Here is a 16,683-nt window from a genome sequence, read left to right as displayed (position 1 = left end):
TTCCTCAGCTCCCTCCCAGTCTGCTTTAAAATTCTCCACTTTCAAAAGCCCTGCCTGACCAGCCCCCACCCGCATGTTTCCTGCCTCCGCATCTGTATTCAGCTTTTGGGTGCTGGCTTTTACACTGACATGTGAGTGCACTACCCTGTCATGTGCTTTGAGCTTTGTTTTTAGAAGTTCTGTGTACTTTATCTTTCCATCTGACCATGAGGAAAGGGGCTCAAGTTTCCCTTTCAAACCAGGCACACCTCCAGACTTGGAGCCCCCCCAGGGGTGGGACTGAGCCCCCACTTCCCTCAGTCCTCCTGCCCCATGGGGGCTGTGCGTGCGCCAGTAGCCACCGGCCCTCTGTGAGGGCTGCAGCAAGGGGTGGGCTGGAAGGACCACGTGCTTAATCAGAACCAGCTCTGTGCTCACATGGATGCCCAGGGGATAAAAATAATAGTAATACAAGACTAAGAGCAGCTTGTATTTTCTATTTTAATCAGTTTGTGATGAAATTGAACTCCATTTCTAGATCTCGGCCCCAGGGCTGGAGTCCATTGCTGGCCGGGTTGTGCCCCCAAAGAAGGACGGGAAGATGGAAATATAGGGAGGTGGGGGGCCTCTACATAGGGAGGAAAATGTGTCCTTATATGGACAATACCTCACCCCCATCCACTCCTGGGCTAGCTCTGGACCTGACCCTTCAGGGCGGCATTTTTGCTTCTGTCTTCCCCAGGAGGTTGGTTCCCTGAATTACAAGCCTAAGGCAGGGGGAGTGAGGTCTTGGGAGGCTTCCGGGGGTGGGAGGGGGTCAAGCGTCCAGGAGCTCCACCAGGGGGCAGAGGGGGTGGCCTCTTTCTCTGCCTGAGGGCAAGCAGCAAGCTGGCTCCATCAGAAGACCGGGTGCTCTAGTCAGGAAAAGAGCTCCTTGCTGGCTCTACTCTTTGGGGCCTATGAGTCCTTGGGCAAGTTCCCTGAACTTTTTTGAGCTGACGTTCACCAGGAAAACAGGAGTAACACCCCAACAGAGCAAATGAGATGTAAAGTAACAGTGGGCATTCACTGGGTTACTTAGCCCATGCCTGGCACGATGCTAAGTGCTTTGTCTACTTGTTTCACGTGGAACCGTATCATTTGCCAATATTCAACCGTCTTTGGCCTACTGGGGAAGCAGTTTTATTCAGTTCAATTGAATGCAAGTTAGCTGCCTGTGGTGACATGACGGACAAACATGAAAGTGGGAGCAGACTTGTGAATGTGGCAGGAAGAAGGGTGCATGGCTATCAGCTCAGGCACAGTCAGAGGTTCCTGATGGCCATGGTGGCAGTTAAGCGTGGTAGTTAGGAGCCAAGGCTTGTGTTTAAATTCCCACCCAGTTAGTTATTAGCTGCATGGACTTCAGCAGGCCCCTCGGTCTCTATATGCCTCAGTTTGGGCTTTTTTTACTATCGCTCCGCTAAACCCCCTTGTCACAGCCACAAAACCCCTTTGAATTGCTAAAGCTGATGGTCTCAGGCTCATCCTGTTCTCAGGGGCAGCACCTGACACACTGATGTCATCATTCCTTCCTTATTCAAATGGCTGTCATTTGGCTTCTGGGGCACGCCTCTCTCCTGGATTTCTTCCTGTCCCACTGTGGCCATTCCCTCTTGGTCTCCTTCCCAGACCTCTGTCCTGCCCTACTCCTCCTCCTCCCTACTCCATCCACATCCACCTTAGGGACCTCATTCACTCCCAGAACATTCAGTGACCTCTTATGTGGACAGCTCCCCTACCCTGCCTCCAACCCTGACCTCCTTACTCAACTCCAGGTTCATCTAAATGCCTGCCTATGTGATGTGCCCACCTGGACGTCTAACGGACATCTGACACTTCACAGGCACTTGATTGGCCCCTGCCCCTTACATGCCTATCTCAGAAGGTGGTGCCACCATTGATCCATGCTCCCCCATGAAAACTAAGTCACTTTGACTTCCCCTTCTCTCCATCTCTTCTTCTTCTTCTTCTTTTTTTAAATGTTTGTTTATTTTTGAGAGAGAGAGAGAGAGAGAGAGAGACAGAGCATGAGTCGGGGAGGGAGGGGCAGAGAGAGAGGGAGACACAGAATCTGAAGCTGTTAGCACAGAGTCCGACACAGGACCTGAACCCACAACCCATGAGATCATGACCTGAGCTGAAGTCAGACGCTTAACTAACTGAGCCACCCAGGCGCCCCTCTCTCTCTCCATTTCTAATGCATCAGCAAATCCTATCGGCTCTACTGTGAGAATAGATTATGAATCTCATCACTTCTTACCTCTTCTGTGGAGCCTAAGCTGACATCACCTTCTGCCTGGGCCATCACAGGAGGTCTCCCTGCTCTCCCTCTCATCCACACAGGGACTGGGTGACTCTGGTCACCAGGGTCACCTGAGTGACGCTTCACCATGTCTAGAGCTGGCCCACCACACTCAGACTGACAGATCTGGCGGCTGGTACTCCTCAACTCGTTTCCCACCACTCTGCCCTGGCTCACAGCTCAGCCACCCTGGCCTTCCTACTCCCGGGAATGCCTCAGGTATAGCTTCTGCTCGGGCTTTACTCTCACCAGTACCTCTTCCTTCTTACTTTGAAACTCCTTCACACTTCCTTCAGGCCTCTGTTCCAATGTCACTTCCTCATAGAGGCCTCACAGCCACCTTCTTTAACAGTAACATCTTCCCCACACCCTACTTTGCTTGTGTCGTAGCACCTGGTATTGCCTGAGATTACACGTCTGTTCATCTATGTTACTGTTTCCCCCTCACAAGAATGTGAAGTTCCCGATAACAGGACCTTCTGTTTTGTTCACTGCTTTTAACCCAGCCCCAAAGCAGTGCCTGGCACAGAGTGGGATGAATGACCACGGGATGCCCGCTGGAACATCACCTCTTACCACACAAATGTACGACCCTCCATGGCCATGAAGCCCTTGATCTCACTGGTAGCTGTGGCCAGGGTGGCTGGGGGAGGGTGGCCTAAGCTGCCCTGTCTTGGGATTTGGGCCTACAAAGGGTTTTGTTTCCCTACCTGTCACCTGGAGTGAGAGGGAATGGGTCACTCAGGCCAGGTGAGCAGAGGACTCCCCAGTAGGAAGGGCTGTTACTAAGGCAGCCCTGGATCTCTCAGACAGTGGATACTGCCATGCTATTCACTAGACAGAGACGCCATACCAAGTCATGGAAAGGGTAGGCTGTAGAACTGACACACCCAGGTGTGAGCCCTGTCAGGGTAAATCCTGTTCTAACTCCCTGCGCAGGGTGACTCCAAGGGCAAGAGCTTTGGGATCAGAGACATCCAGAGAGTCTGCATCTCCTGTGTACTGTCTGCATGACCTGGGGAGGATGCTGACCCTCGCCGAGCCTCGATTTTCCCACCGAGAGATACCCTGCCCAACTGTTGGATGAGCTAAAAATGCACAAGAGCCTCTGGCCAGAGCAAACCTTGAAGGTCAGCTTTGTCCCCCTGAAAGAGTTCAGGCTTCAGGTGCTTTCTGGGGTACAAGGTTGACACTGGTCCTTCTGCTGCACTTGGAAGGAACAGGGGTGTGACCAGATCAAGAAAGTGCACGAGAGCACCCTTTTTCTTAGGGAAAAGACACACAGCATGATGATAATGGCCAGATGTGCTAAGTTATAAAAGCTACCTCCCTTTGTCTTTACTCTAAGTGGGAAAAAACAGGAATGTGGCTAATACAGAGTGGCCAATGAGCCAAAGTCATTTTCATGAGGTCCTGAAATATATCCTTATATTGGCCACAGATACATAGTCTTCATGGTGTTTGGCACAGGCTGTGTGACTGATAGCTAGTGACTGTCAGGGGGTAGGGCCAGCTCATGTCAGCATGAGCTATAGTGGAGAGGAACCTCACTGCCCCTTGGGAAGGAGGGACACAGTCCTATCGGGAGGTTAAGCAGGCAGCTGCAGATGGAGAGAGAAATCAGGAGATCCCACGCAATGAACGAACTTGCAAATTCAGTAACAGTCCCTTCTTAGGGCAAGTTTGATTAAAAACTATGGGTGCTCTCTTCAGAAAAATGCTCTGACTTAAAAGCACACAAAATTCTGCCTATAATTTCAGAGTCCATGGACCCCCTGGGATCTTTCAGTTAGGTACCACTGCCTTGGGGAGAGCCGGGAGCACCAGGGGATGGAAGGAGGACAGGAAAGCAGCTGGGCTGAGGGGAGCACAGGAGGGGAAATGGTGAGGCAAGGTGGCAGGGGAGCAGTTAGGGAAACTGCAGTTCTTTGTGAAGAGGTGGCTCATGACTGAGAAATAAAACTCCATGTGGCAGGAAGGCCACCCACTCGCAGGACACTAATATATCTCCAAGTCTAGCAACAGGGAAAAGAGTGGGTGTGAAGGGGCTGCCCTTTTTCTCTTTGAAAAACAAAACCAATTAACTGAGAGTCAGTCCTGTTATCTCAGCTGGTCTCCCTTTGACCTCTTTGCTAGCTCTTCTCCTAAGACCCAGATCCCAGTCGGCAGCCCTGAGGCCAAACTAGAGATAACTAATGGTGATCAAGATTAGTGGAGAGTGGGGATCCTGGGTGGCTCCGTCGAGCCCCACATCGGGCTCTGTGGCGCCTGACAACTCAGAGCCTGGAGCCTGCTTCGGATTCTGTGTCCCTCTCTCACTCTGCCCCTCCCTGCTCATTCTCTGTCTTTCTCTCTCTCTCTCCCAAGAATAAAACATTAAAAAAAAAAAAAAAAGATTAGCAAAGAGTACAAGGGAATCTAGTAGAAGGAAGCCAACTTATGGGTAAAAAAGTCCCATATGTTGCTGAATGAATTCCCCAAACCTTAAAAAAGAAAAAAAAAAAAAAAAAAAAAAAACCCAAATGTATTCTATAGGGAAAAAGAAATTTTTATTTTGAAAACAAAGTTTGGTTTTCAAAATAAAACATTTGCTGTTTCTCAAAAAGGTGCTGACATTTCGCAGATAAGGAGAATAAATTGCTGTCCCGCCTTCAGCTAGCCCTGTAAACAGGACCCAAAGAATCCAGGGATCCCCAAAGCAGCTATTAGCAGGCGGGGCTTCCTTCTAGATTGGTTGGGTCTAGCATGGGTCTCAAGTGTGGGCTGTTTGGAGTCAAGTTCCCAGAAACACTTTTTTTTTTCTTTTTCTTTTTTTTTTTTTGTAAACTGCAGCACCTATAGGGAAAGCAGCAGGAAACGTGACCTGGGCAGGTGACAGCCCAGGTCACACACCACAGAGTACCTGGCGGCAGCAGCCCCTCTACCCAGAGCCTCAAAACATGGGTTTCAAGCCCGGCTCTGAACTGACCCATCAAATCCACTCCTTGGACTCAGAGCCCCAGTGACAGATACATTCACAGAACTCCTCCAGGGAGACACATACACAATAGTCTTCCATTTCAGCTTTACTGCCGGCTACTGACAATTTAAGTTGTTTTGCCATTGTGTGTATATGTTTTTTAACTTTTCAGCGCTCTTTTTTCTTTTATTATTTTTTTTAAAGTTTAAAAAAAAATTTTTTTTTAATGTTTATTTACTTTTGAGAGAAAGAGAGAGAGAGACAGAGACATGACCAGGGGAGGGGCAGAGAGAGAGGGAGACACAGAACCTGAAGCAGGCTCCAGGCTCTGAGCCGCAGCACAGAGCCTGAAGTGGGGCTCGAACCCACAACTGTGAGATCATGACCTGAGCTAAAGTCAGACACCTAACTGACTGAGCCACCTCAATGCTCTTTTTTCTTAAAAAAAAAGAAAAAAGAAAAGACTTTCTTTTCTTCCATTCCTAATATATCACGGATCTCAGTGTTTATGATCAGGAAATCAGATTATAAAGCCGAGAATGGGGACAAAGGTTCTACATCTTGTGGAATGGCAGGGAAACAGGTCAGGACTTTATACCCCAAGTGATCATATTCAGGAGTCAGAAGAGCAACAAAGTTGGTCTTTGAGTTGCCTTATTTGGACACCAGTTTTTCACGTGTCACTAAGAGTTACTAACCAGGCATTTCAAGAGCAAGAAATTATTTCCCCCACACAACCTTTTCAGACAGTTCCAGGCAAGTATCAAAAAAGAAGAAAGCACTCTGGATTGTGAATCCCACTACAGCATTCTGGCTCTAGCTTGGCCCTCAACAGACCAGGAAACCTCATGTAGGGCATGTTCCTTCTCAATGGCCTTGGTTTTCTACTCTTCAAAATGAGGGTGGTTGCCTAGATCATCCCAAGGTCTGTTCTACTTCTAAGGCTCTAATTCTAAACTTCACAAAGAAGAGAGAAAGAAGAGTCACAAACACACAGCCTGCTTTAGGATAAATCTCAACCCCTCACAGCTTGGCCTCCCCCTTTCCTCACTCAGAAACTCCACTTAGAGGGCGCGGAGTGGCTCAGGAGGTTAAGCGTCCGACTTTGGCTCAGGTCATGATCTCTCGGTTCATGGGTTCCAGCCCCATGTCGGGCTCTGTGCTGACGGCCTGGAACCTGGTGCCTGTTTCGGATTCTGTGTGTCCCTCTCTCTCTGCCCCTCCCCGCTTGTGCCCTCTCTCTTTGTCTCTCTTTTTCAAAAATAAATAAACATTAAAAAAAAAATGAAACTCCACTCAAACCAGGCAGCCCTCTGCCCCCACATTTCTTCCTTTCCCTCTGCTGTATTACAATTACTTTCTCTTCTTGCAGAGGTGGGCTTCTCCCCTCTACCCAAAGATGCAGCCCCAACTCACCTCCTCAGAGAAGTATCCCCACATGGACCCCGCTCTACTCCGTCCTCACCTCACCAAGGGTCTGACCTGCCAGCACTGACACTTGTCTGCTGTAGCTTGTAAAATACTATGTAGTCATTTTCCTGTGGGTGTGTCTTTTCTCCTCCACCCCAGTGCCTGGTTTCCCCGCTCAGCAAGCTTCTGCATCTGGGGGTCAGGACTGGGGACAGGGCAGGGACAATAAGGTGAGCGGCCCTTCCTCTCAGCCAGGGACAGGGCTGCAAGGTCACATAGGGCCATCAAGTAGAGCTGCCATTTTCCTTTCTGGCTCATTTTGTGCAAAACAAATGCCTCGGGTAGGGATGGCAGTCTTGGATGCAGTTCTGTTTAGGTATGGTTGGCCAGGGAAGGGCTGAGAAGTGGGACTACTTTGTGTGGCAGTGATGGGTGGGCACGACCTACCATCCACGGTGACTTGGCAGGAGCACTCAGCCTGGCCGGCGCCATTCTTGGCTATGCACTTGTATACGCCTCTGTCCTCGGGCAATGCCTTCTCGATGGAGACAGAGCACAGTGAACCTAGGAAGGAAGAGGAAGAACCACTGAGTGGACCCAATATAAGCCCAATACCTGCCCTGGGACCTGGGACATGGCAGGTGAATGTTATTCACATGGATAGCCACTGGGAGCCCAGAAGTCAGACGTCCTGTGGGAACCAACCCTCTCTCCCTACCAAAGGTCAGGGTAGTTTTTTCTGATAAGCCAGGTCCAAAATAACTGATCCCTAAGTATATTTCCTCCTGGTACCCTCTTCCCAAATTCCAGCAAGCTCTCTTATAGGAACATAATGGAAAGGCACAGAAGAAGAGAGCAAAATAATATCAGCTTTTGGAGAGCATCCAATACAATAGAAGGAGCGGAGGGACCCTGGACCTGCACCCTGGCATGTCACCAAGAGAGATAAGTAGTAGCCAGGCACAGGTTTATAGACCCATGTTAGGAACAGTGGCAGGTGAGGAGGCTCCGCCCAGCATATAGCAATTATTTATTCTGGGAATCTTAGAAAAGGGAGTCCTGAACAAAGAGGTGGGTGAGAGAGGCAGGGGTCCCTGTTGAGCAGGAACACTGACCTGTGGGAAGGTCTGCTGGGAGAAAGAGGGAACTATAGCCTGGGACCCTGGAGCTATCTTCTCAGGAATAGTATCTGAGCTGAGAAGCACGGCCAACGAGGGGCACTGGGCTGGGAGAGGGGCACTTTGGGGCATCTCCCTTCAGTGCAAGGTCTTTTGGTGACCTCAGAGAGGGGTAGAGTCTCTCCACCCCAGCAACCTCTTCTGGCCTGGTTAGGGAAAGGAGAAGCCAGGCTGGGCACACACAGGAATCAGGGGTCTGGTCCCTGCCCACCCTAGCTCTCTCACCCCAGAGCGGGCTACTTCCCTGGAGTTCCCCCCTTGGGGGATTTCCCTCAGGATGTGGGGGGAGGCCAGCTGAGGGCTGGGACTGCTGGGCCAGGCAGGAGGGCAGTCGCACTGGAGTTCCTGCCTTCAGACACACAAACAAGTCAACAGCATGGCGTCCTGCCCAAAGCTGCCCTGTTGTCAGGGCGGCAGTCATTACAAAAAAGAGGAGGACAGAGCCAGGGCCACGTGCATCCTGCTGCCTGGAGCCACTGGCTCCAGCTACTCCACTCCCCCTGCCAATTGCTCAGTATAAGCCACCGGCCCTGCGTGGACAGAACTGTGTTCATCCCAGGCGTATGTGCAGGGCAACATGGCCAGAAGGGAGGTCAACAGGCACTGCTCCCAAAGGGTCTTTGATCTCAAAAAGTACCCTCACCCCCATTAGGCAGAGGCACAGACTTGAGAGCAATGAATACAAGGGTATTCAGAGAACCTCACTAAGGCTAGAAAGGAAGGCAGAGGCATTTAACAGTTCTCTTTGCTTCTTGGCACCTGGCTTATGTCTGAACAAGGAAACCTTAGTCCTCCGGACCACCTCCCTCCTATTCATACAGACCTTACCTCTCAGGAAAGGCCTCCCTACATTCTCCCACAGGGGAGGGCAAGGGATCAGGATCTCTTCTCACTGTAGTTAGGAGACAGAATTTGCAGAAACTGCAACAGAAAGGGCTCAGGTTGGACTCACTTTCATGGGAGTGAGACCGTGAGGCACAGGAATCTGGGATTGAGGGTGACTGTCCTCTCTAGAGAGGACCTTCCACTCATCCGAGAGGGCAGGAGGCTGCTAAGATGACCTCTCGCATCCTGATTTGAGGCTTAGAGGAAACACACCCCCTTTTGTCACTTCCCTTCAGTCTGAGGCTAAGGCTCTGGGAGCAGACACCCCACTCCCAGTACATATCCTGCTTGGATCCCTGACTGTGCTTCAGCTTCAGTCCCCTCACTGCTTTCAGCCTTAAGCCCAAATGGCACAAAGTGCAAAGACATTGGTGAGACCACCAGGAGAAGTTGGGGCGGTTAGACCACAGCCCTCACCCCCTCACCAGGGAAAGTAGCAGAACAGGCAGCGCGTCAAGCCTCCCAAAGCCTGGACCCCTGGCCATGTGCTTGTGCTTGCGTGGGCTGGGGGAGGGCCCCCAGGCAGGCCTGGAGGCCCGGCTAGCCCAGATTGAAGAATCTGGTATTTCCTGTGGGACAGCTTATTCCTGACCTCCAGAAGAAAAACCGTTTCCCAGAGTTTTTTTTTTCCGAGAAGCCTCAGCCTGGTGGGGAATTTTGAGGGAGGTGAGGGGGATGGTAGCAGTCACCACAGAACCAAGGATCCAATAAATGGCTCAGCTAGAACTGTCCCTGAGAGAGCCCCTCATGGCCATGGAGTCTGAGGTCTCCCATCTTGCTCCAAGTGTGTGGCGAGAGGGGAGGCCGGGGTGGGGGGGGGGGTGTGCAGGGTGAGAGGGGGTGGCCCAAAGCCCTAGAGGCTGTGCTCTGAGGATACCCTCAGTGGGCAGTGCCTCCCCACCCTGGTCCCCTAGAACGTCTGGACAGTGCAACTCAGCTCCAGATCACCTCCTTGAGGACAGTGCCTTCCCTATCACCCATAAGCATCCCCAGCCACAGACAGACCTCTTCTGTGCCCCGAGTTTCTCTTTATCAGAGCATGTCTTCCAAGGCCACTGCTGAAACACATGTCTGTCTCCCACACTAATTCTTGGAGGGCAGTGACTGTGTCTATTATGAATCTTTTTCCTGAGACTGGAATGCAGTCACAATAAAAAAGAAAAAAAAATTGCCATCTGAGATGACCAAGGCACATTTCTGTAGCAGGTGATCTGGGAAGATCTATGCAAGAGAAAGTCATGAACATTTAGTCAAATAAAACCTACCATTGAAAAAGATAAGATAGTTTCTGAAAGGAAAAAATTCCTACGTCAGAGTTCTTCAAATGGATTATGCATACAACAATATTGCCTTGCATATTGCATTTATGCACTAGGATGCATAAATCCTAGTGTTTTGTATGATGAATTCACATAGATTTTTAAAAAAGCCTTGCAAGATCTCACATTAAAGGTGATTAAAAACGAATCATCGGTTGACAACGGCAACAAAATAAATTCTCGTGTTAGCCTAGGAGACATGTTTGCCAGGGAAAGAAGCCTGGCCTGGGGACAGGAAACAGGGCATAAAGATGAAAACACTTCTCGGGAGTAGTGTAGAGCTCCCCTTGGCTCACTGGCCATCCCTCCCAGTCCTCAGCCAAGGCCAAAGCCTGAGGAGCACGGCTGCAGGCCTGAAAGGGCCTGGTGTCATCCCTCCACAGGCCTGGAGGCCAGGCCCAGCCACCATAAGTGGCCACCATCTGCCTGGCAGCTCTGGGGGATGCAGGGAGGGGAAGGGTGCCTCTACATGTCCCTTCAAGAATTAGCAGTCAATGCCAGCCGACTCGTTACACACCTCTTCTCTCCTTGGTGCTAAATGGGGGGAACAAAACCCTGTTTTTAGGGGGCCTGGAGGCTATGAGCCCTATCCAAGCCACAGGAGTTCAGAGAAGCCCCCTGAAACCTGTAAACACAGCAGTAGGGTGTAGATGTATGTGCGGACCGTACTCCACGAGAAGTCTCTCGTGGCCAAAGGCTGGTGACAATGGTCTGGCAAGACCTAGAGGAAGCAAATTTTGATCTTAGATGACAACAGCACAGGATTCAGAGCAGTGAAGGAAGAAGGATTCCAAGCCAGTGAGGTGGGGGGCAGAGAGGATGCAGAGTGGGGTGCAAAGGACAGGGAGACCCCCTTAGCCACTCCCTCCACCTTCACCCCCAGACCACCTCAAACCACCAGCTTCCTTATTTCCATCAATGTCAATAGAAATGTGACCCCAGTCACCCAGACACTGGCACACAGTGGTCTTCCACTCCTTCCTCTTCTTTATCTGCCCCCTGCTCCCAAGCCAGGCAACAGGATCTATTAACTCTGTCCTTGCTTCTTGAACTGGTTGTTTCCTGTCTGTGCCATGGCTGCCTTATTATATTAGCCCAAGCCTTGCCACCTTTCTCCCTGACCTCTTCAGTAGGCTCCTTACTTGTCTTTGGGTAGGGAGTCAATCAAAACCCCTAAACCCTTACCCTAGCTTTGTGTGCACTGCTCCTCATTCCACATTCTTACATGGCTCCCTACTGCCTTGAGGATTGAGCTCTTTAGCATGATATGGGATGGCATGGGACATGCCTTCCTCTCCAGCCGAGCCCATGCTGTGAGTAGACCTGCCTTTGCTGCTGCCAGAGCCCCTGCCTGAGAAGCCCATACCTCCCCTCCTTTGCCTGCCATGGGTCCTGGCCCAGCTCATTCAGCACCAGCCTTTCCTGTGGCCCCAGCACTCAGCTCCTTCTTCTATACCTACTAGCTCAACTTCAGCACTTGGCTGGAATAGTTTTATCACTGTGAGTGTGTGCCCCCTCTTTCCAGATCTATGGAGAACAGATCCACTCACACCTCCCAGAGTGCCCTGCTCCCTGCAGTGGGGCCTGCTGAAGTGGTCACTGATAAGGCTTGAAGACAGGCTTTCTTCCTGGGGTCTGTGTCTAACCCAGGCTCTTGAAGACATAGAGGGAGAAGCTCTAGAGAAGGGACGGACCGAAAAACGGGGATGGTATTTTTAAGACCAGGCACTCTCCCTACCGTGGCAAGGCAGACAGGCCCATGTCAAGGTCTGCTTCCTCCACTGCAGGGAAAATGCCAGAAACCTGGCAAGCCTAGAGGGCACCCGCCAGTCTTGCAGCCTCTTGACACTACTGACAGTGTCGAGGAGTAAATAGCCATTAGTATTTTCTCCTGATGGACAACGCTCTGGGTGAGTGCATCATGAAAGGTTTCTCAGCTGTACCAGTGTGCTGACTCCTAACAAGAGTTAACTATGAGGTAAGACGGCATGGAGGTCTAGGCGCCTGAACTCAGCTGCCTACCTTCAAATCCCAGCTCTGTCACTAACCTGTTGCGCAATCTCGGGCAGGACACCTCACTTCTGGAAAAGGGCAGGATTAAAAGAGTGAAAAGCGTAAGATGCCTAGAGCAGTGTCTGGCACAATGGTGTTTGTTTCAGTGTGTGCAAGCTATTCTTAAGTTTTCAAAGGAGAATTACAAATATTTAGAATATTTTAAAAGTTGGACTTGGGGCTGTCTCTACAACCCCTTCTATCCACCTCCCTTAGACCTTCTCTATCCACTCCTTGTGCTGGCCTTTTTTAATCATTTCTTCTTCCTCTGATTTGGACCTAAACTGTCCCTTTGAGGTGGTTTCTATGGGAGGTGATACCGGAGTAGCTGGGTCTCTACACCCTTTAATGCTCAGTGACAGGCGATACCACATGCTCAAGACCCTCTGGACACGAGCAGCCAGGGTCTAATGGCTCAGGCGTGTTTCTGAGACCAGAGCTGAGGTCTGCTTACACTGCTCAGTCGAGAAGGCTGTATATAAGCTACTATTAGGGACCCTGCAGGTTCCACACAGGTCTCCTTTGGGCACTGCCCTCAGCTATCTGAACACTGGCTTCCCTGAGGCTGGTGTGGCCATGGGCCTCATGTTGACCGCACATGTCCCAAGGGCGGACGGCTACCCACCTTCCATCCTTCCTGGAGAGATCACCACAGGGTAGCCTGGGAAATGTTCCCAGTCAGGGTTTCAGATCAGTTCTACCAAAGGCTTTCAACTGGGAGGGGCCCACAGGGGTGACAGGGACAGCTGCGACATCCACTCCCCTGGACATCGCACCTCACTGTGGTGATTCCCCCATGCCCACCTGTGTGTGGACCACAGGCAGGCTGGACTAGCAGAGGCAAGGTGGGGGTGTGTGTGTGTGGATGAGATGCCTTCCCGAGGACCCTGCCAATCTGGAGATAACCACATAAAAACATTCTCCTATCAACACAGCAGCAGAAAATAAAACACTTTCTCTGTCCTGGTCAACTTCCCCTTTACTCTTTTAGCACTTAGATTCAAAACGCTCAGCTGCTCCAGATTTGCTGACTGAGTTACAGGATAAAGAGAGAAATTTTACTGTGGGCTGAGAGGGATACTGCTTTCTCCAAATGCTCCTCCATTCGCCTTTCATGAGGAAGGAAGAAGCCTGATGAAGGGGGCAGTGGGGGAGGGGAGAGGGGTGTGCAGTCAGAGGACAGAAAGGGGAGCAGCGCAGTTGGGGTTGTTTGTGACATCTCAGTGGATCAGGACTCATAGGACCTGTCCACCTGGGCCTCTGCTTGGCTGCCGCCCTCTACCTCTTAAGGGTAAAATGCTATTTCCTGGGGAGCACTGTGCCCTGTTCTGTCCCGAGCCACCAGCATCAGCCTCAAGCTCGGGCTGGGCTCTGTTCCAGGGCTGGCCACCAGAGTGGGGTGTGGGAAGTCTGCTGGACTCGGAGCTCCCCTACAGCCTTGAGATGCTTGGCTGAAACATTTCAAACCAAATTGAGGGTCCAGGGAAAATGTCCCTCTCACCCCCATCTCTTCTCTAGGTATAAACTGACCCATCTCAGAATTCCAGACGCTGAAAGGCCCCAGATGTCAGGATTTAGTGCCCCCCCCCTCCCCATAACCCAAGAATGTGAAATACCAGCAAACAAAAGTCTCATCCAAATTAGGAAGCGAGTGGCTCTGTCCGCCCAGGAGTGTGTGCCGTAGGGGCTGTTTGGGGTTTTCAGCTTCTCCGACAGAGCCCTTCAAACCCACAATGTTATCAAGTCTTAAGTTGTTGTTGACCCCAAACCATAGTCCTGTGCCACCCCGTCAGTGCACACCCTTCTCCTAATCCAAACTGCTGCCGCAAAAGCAGCTCTCAGCTCAGAGCCGCTGGTGGGCTCCAGCCCCAGGGTCCCGTCACATCCACGCACACAGCCCTCTCCACACCAGAGCTGTGGGGCACGAGCTCAGGCCCAGGGCAGCTCTGAAGAGCCACGGCTGGGGCTGCCCTGAGGCAGCTCTGCCAGACAGACGCCAGGACTTGGGCACGTGCCACAGGACCAGCCACCCACCTCTCACCGCCCAGAGACGGAGTGTGTGCCCGAGGGCCCTGAGCAGGGCGCCTGTCTTGTCAGCGAGGGGGCACAGAGGCTGGGCATTCCAGCCCAGGCTCTGGGCTGCAAATGGCAGTCAAAAGGCCCAAGGCTCCATGAGCCTGCAGTGGCCCTGATACAGAGCCCCCTTCTTCCCAGCCCTCGCCCTTGTTACCTTCTTGGGAGAGGACGATAAACTTGGTGGTCTTGAGTGTCTTTCCATTCAGCGTCCAGGTGATGGTGGCAGGGGGGTCAGAGGACACCTGACACTGGAGTAGCAGCTTCTGGCCCTCCATCACGTGGACATCTTGTAGCTTCTCCTTGAAGGTTGGGGCTGTCCCATGGCTCTCTGATCTGTTTTCATTATCTGTGGCTCCTGCATGCCCCCTCTTGCAGTTCACATCATTCTTAACCTCCTTCTTGAGTTCTTCCTTCCCAGCTGTTTTTCCGGTCTCAGCAGGCTTGGCGTTGCCCACGGATTTCGGGGTCTCAGCAGGCTTGGCGTTGCCCACGGATTTCGGGGTCTCAGCCGGCTTGGCATTGCCCATGGATTTCGGGGTCTCAGCTGGCTTGGCATTGCCCATGGATTTCGGGGTCTCAGCAGGCTTGGTGGCACTAATGGATTTCGGAGTCTCAGCAGGCTTGGCGTTACCCACGGATTTCGGGGTCTCAGCAGGCTTGGCGTTGCCCATGGATTTTGGGGTCTCAGCAGGCTTGGTGGTGCTCACGGATTTCGGGGTCTCGACAGGCTTGGTGTTGCTCACAGGTTTTGGGGTCTCAGCAGGCTTGGCATTACTCAAGGGTTTCAGCGTCTCAGCAAGCTTGGCGTTATCCACGGGTTTGGGGGACTCGGCAGGCTTGACGTTGCCCAGAAGTTTTAGGGTCTCAGCAGGCTTGGCATTGCCTGAGGGTTTCAGGGACCCTAAAGCCTGGGCATTGCCCACAGCCTTTGGACTTTCTGCTGCCTTGGCATTCAAGGCCTCGGCATTGTTGCTACCATTCTCTGCTGGTAATTTTTTCTTGCTGCCTAACACCGAGCGGAAATCTGGGGTGGCGGGTTTCGGAAGCGGTGCCTTCTCAGGGACCGGGGTCTTAGGAGTCCCCTTCTTGGCCAGAACCGAGCGGAAGTCTACCTGCTGAGGGCTATGCACCTTCCTCTCTTCCTCTGACACAGTCTTTGGCTTCACTTGCCGTTGCAGGTTGGCGCGGAAATCCATCTGCTCGGCTGGGATCTCCTTTAGGTGCTCTTCTGACACGCTCTTGGTGCTCACCTTCTTCCCTAGGAGGTCACGGAAGTCCAGCTGTTCCACCTCCTGCTGGCGGATGGCCTCCTCTGTGTGCTGCCGGGTCTCCACGCGTCTCTTCAGCACTCCCCGCACGTCCTCACTGTCTTCCTCCTCCGGCCAACCCTGCCCTCTTGCTGGCCAGCCGGGCCTCAGGGTCCCATAGCGGTCACCGCCACCACCATCAGCACTGGCTCCCCGGCCACAGAGGCCCTCACAGCTGGCAGGCTCCCTCCCCCTGCAACCAGTGAAGGGAAAAAAGGAAAGTAGCAAGAGGAAAAGGGGCCGGGTAAGAACAAAACGTCAGGGGAGAGCAAATCCCTGAGGGAGGGAGGGTAAAGGGGAGGGAGAAGGGGAGGTTGGGGCTGGCCAGGCTGTGTTTATAGAAGGGAACATTGGTGAGAGGCTCTTGCTTGCTTACTTGGTTTGTTACATCGGTAATGACTTCAGTAGCCTTATAAGGGTGTGTGCAAAAAAAAAAAATAATAATTCCCCACCCCCCCTCCTCCCCTGCTTTCCCTCCCTCATTCCCCTTCCAATCTCTCCCTCTTGGCTCAGCAGCCTCAGCTGGAGGATACGAATAATCTGGGGCTGCTGGGCTGGGCCTGCGGGGGCCAGGAGAAAGGTGGGTGGGTGGTGGCATGGGGCCTGGCCAGGCACCTCCTGGGGGTACTCACCGCAGGGGGGCTCTGGTAGGGCTGCTCTGTAGCATCAGTGACACCTGCAACTGCATTCGCCACCCGGTTCCTGAAGAATTCGAGAGATCAATACAGATCAAGAGGCTCTCTGAGCCAAGGGCCTGCTCAGCCGAGGGCTGTGAGGAGGACAGGGTAAGCAGGAACTTGGCCAAAGGCTGGCTGGCTTGCTCCAGGGAACAGGGAGTCAAGGGCTTAGCTGTGACCCCACATGCCCACACAAGCCTAGATTTAGGGCAGGGACCTTCTCCTCTTTGGTCACCCTTTTTCCCCCCAGCTCTTGTATAAAAAGGAAAAAAAAATCTGAACAACAGCTTAGACAGATATCCAGAAGTAGGAATACTTTTCTGTAAGTATATTACAAAAATAATACAATCACTCAATAAATAAAAGAAAACTAAAGTCTAAACCTGCTAGGGTGTGATGGAGCTGCTTGATCTAGAACTGTGCAGCCCTGGGCAGTGACCCTGAGTCCTGACTTCACACTCCTCAATACAGAGATGGTTATGTCCTCTCTGCAGTGT

At 52.0% G+C, this 16,683-nt stretch overlaps 1 protein-coding gene across 1 annotated transcript in view; it reads right to left on the bottom strand.

Annotated features, from left to right (window-relative positions):
- The window catches only part of MYLK (myosin light chain kinase), a 179,846-nt gene that overhangs the window by 70,545 nt on the left and 92,618 nt on the right, over positions 1-16,683 (bottom strand). Inside the window, 3 exon segments of the mRNA XM_030330671.2 lie at positions 7,140-7,256; positions 14,357-15,702; positions 16,142-16,191. Of these exon segments, the coding sequence (XP_030186531.1) occupies positions 7,140-7,256; positions 14,357-15,702; positions 16,142-16,191 (1,513 nt within the window).

The sequence above is a fragment of the Lynx canadensis genome, chromosome C2, assembly GCF_007474595.2.
Source record: "Lynx canadensis isolate LIC74 chromosome C2, mLynCan4.pri.v2, whole genome shotgun sequence".
NCBI classification, from domain to species: domain Eukaryota; kingdom Metazoa; phylum Chordata; class Mammalia; order Carnivora; family Felidae; genus Lynx; species Lynx canadensis.
Note: the sequence above shows the minus strand (reverse complement) of the source record. Positions and strands in the feature narration are given on the sequence as shown.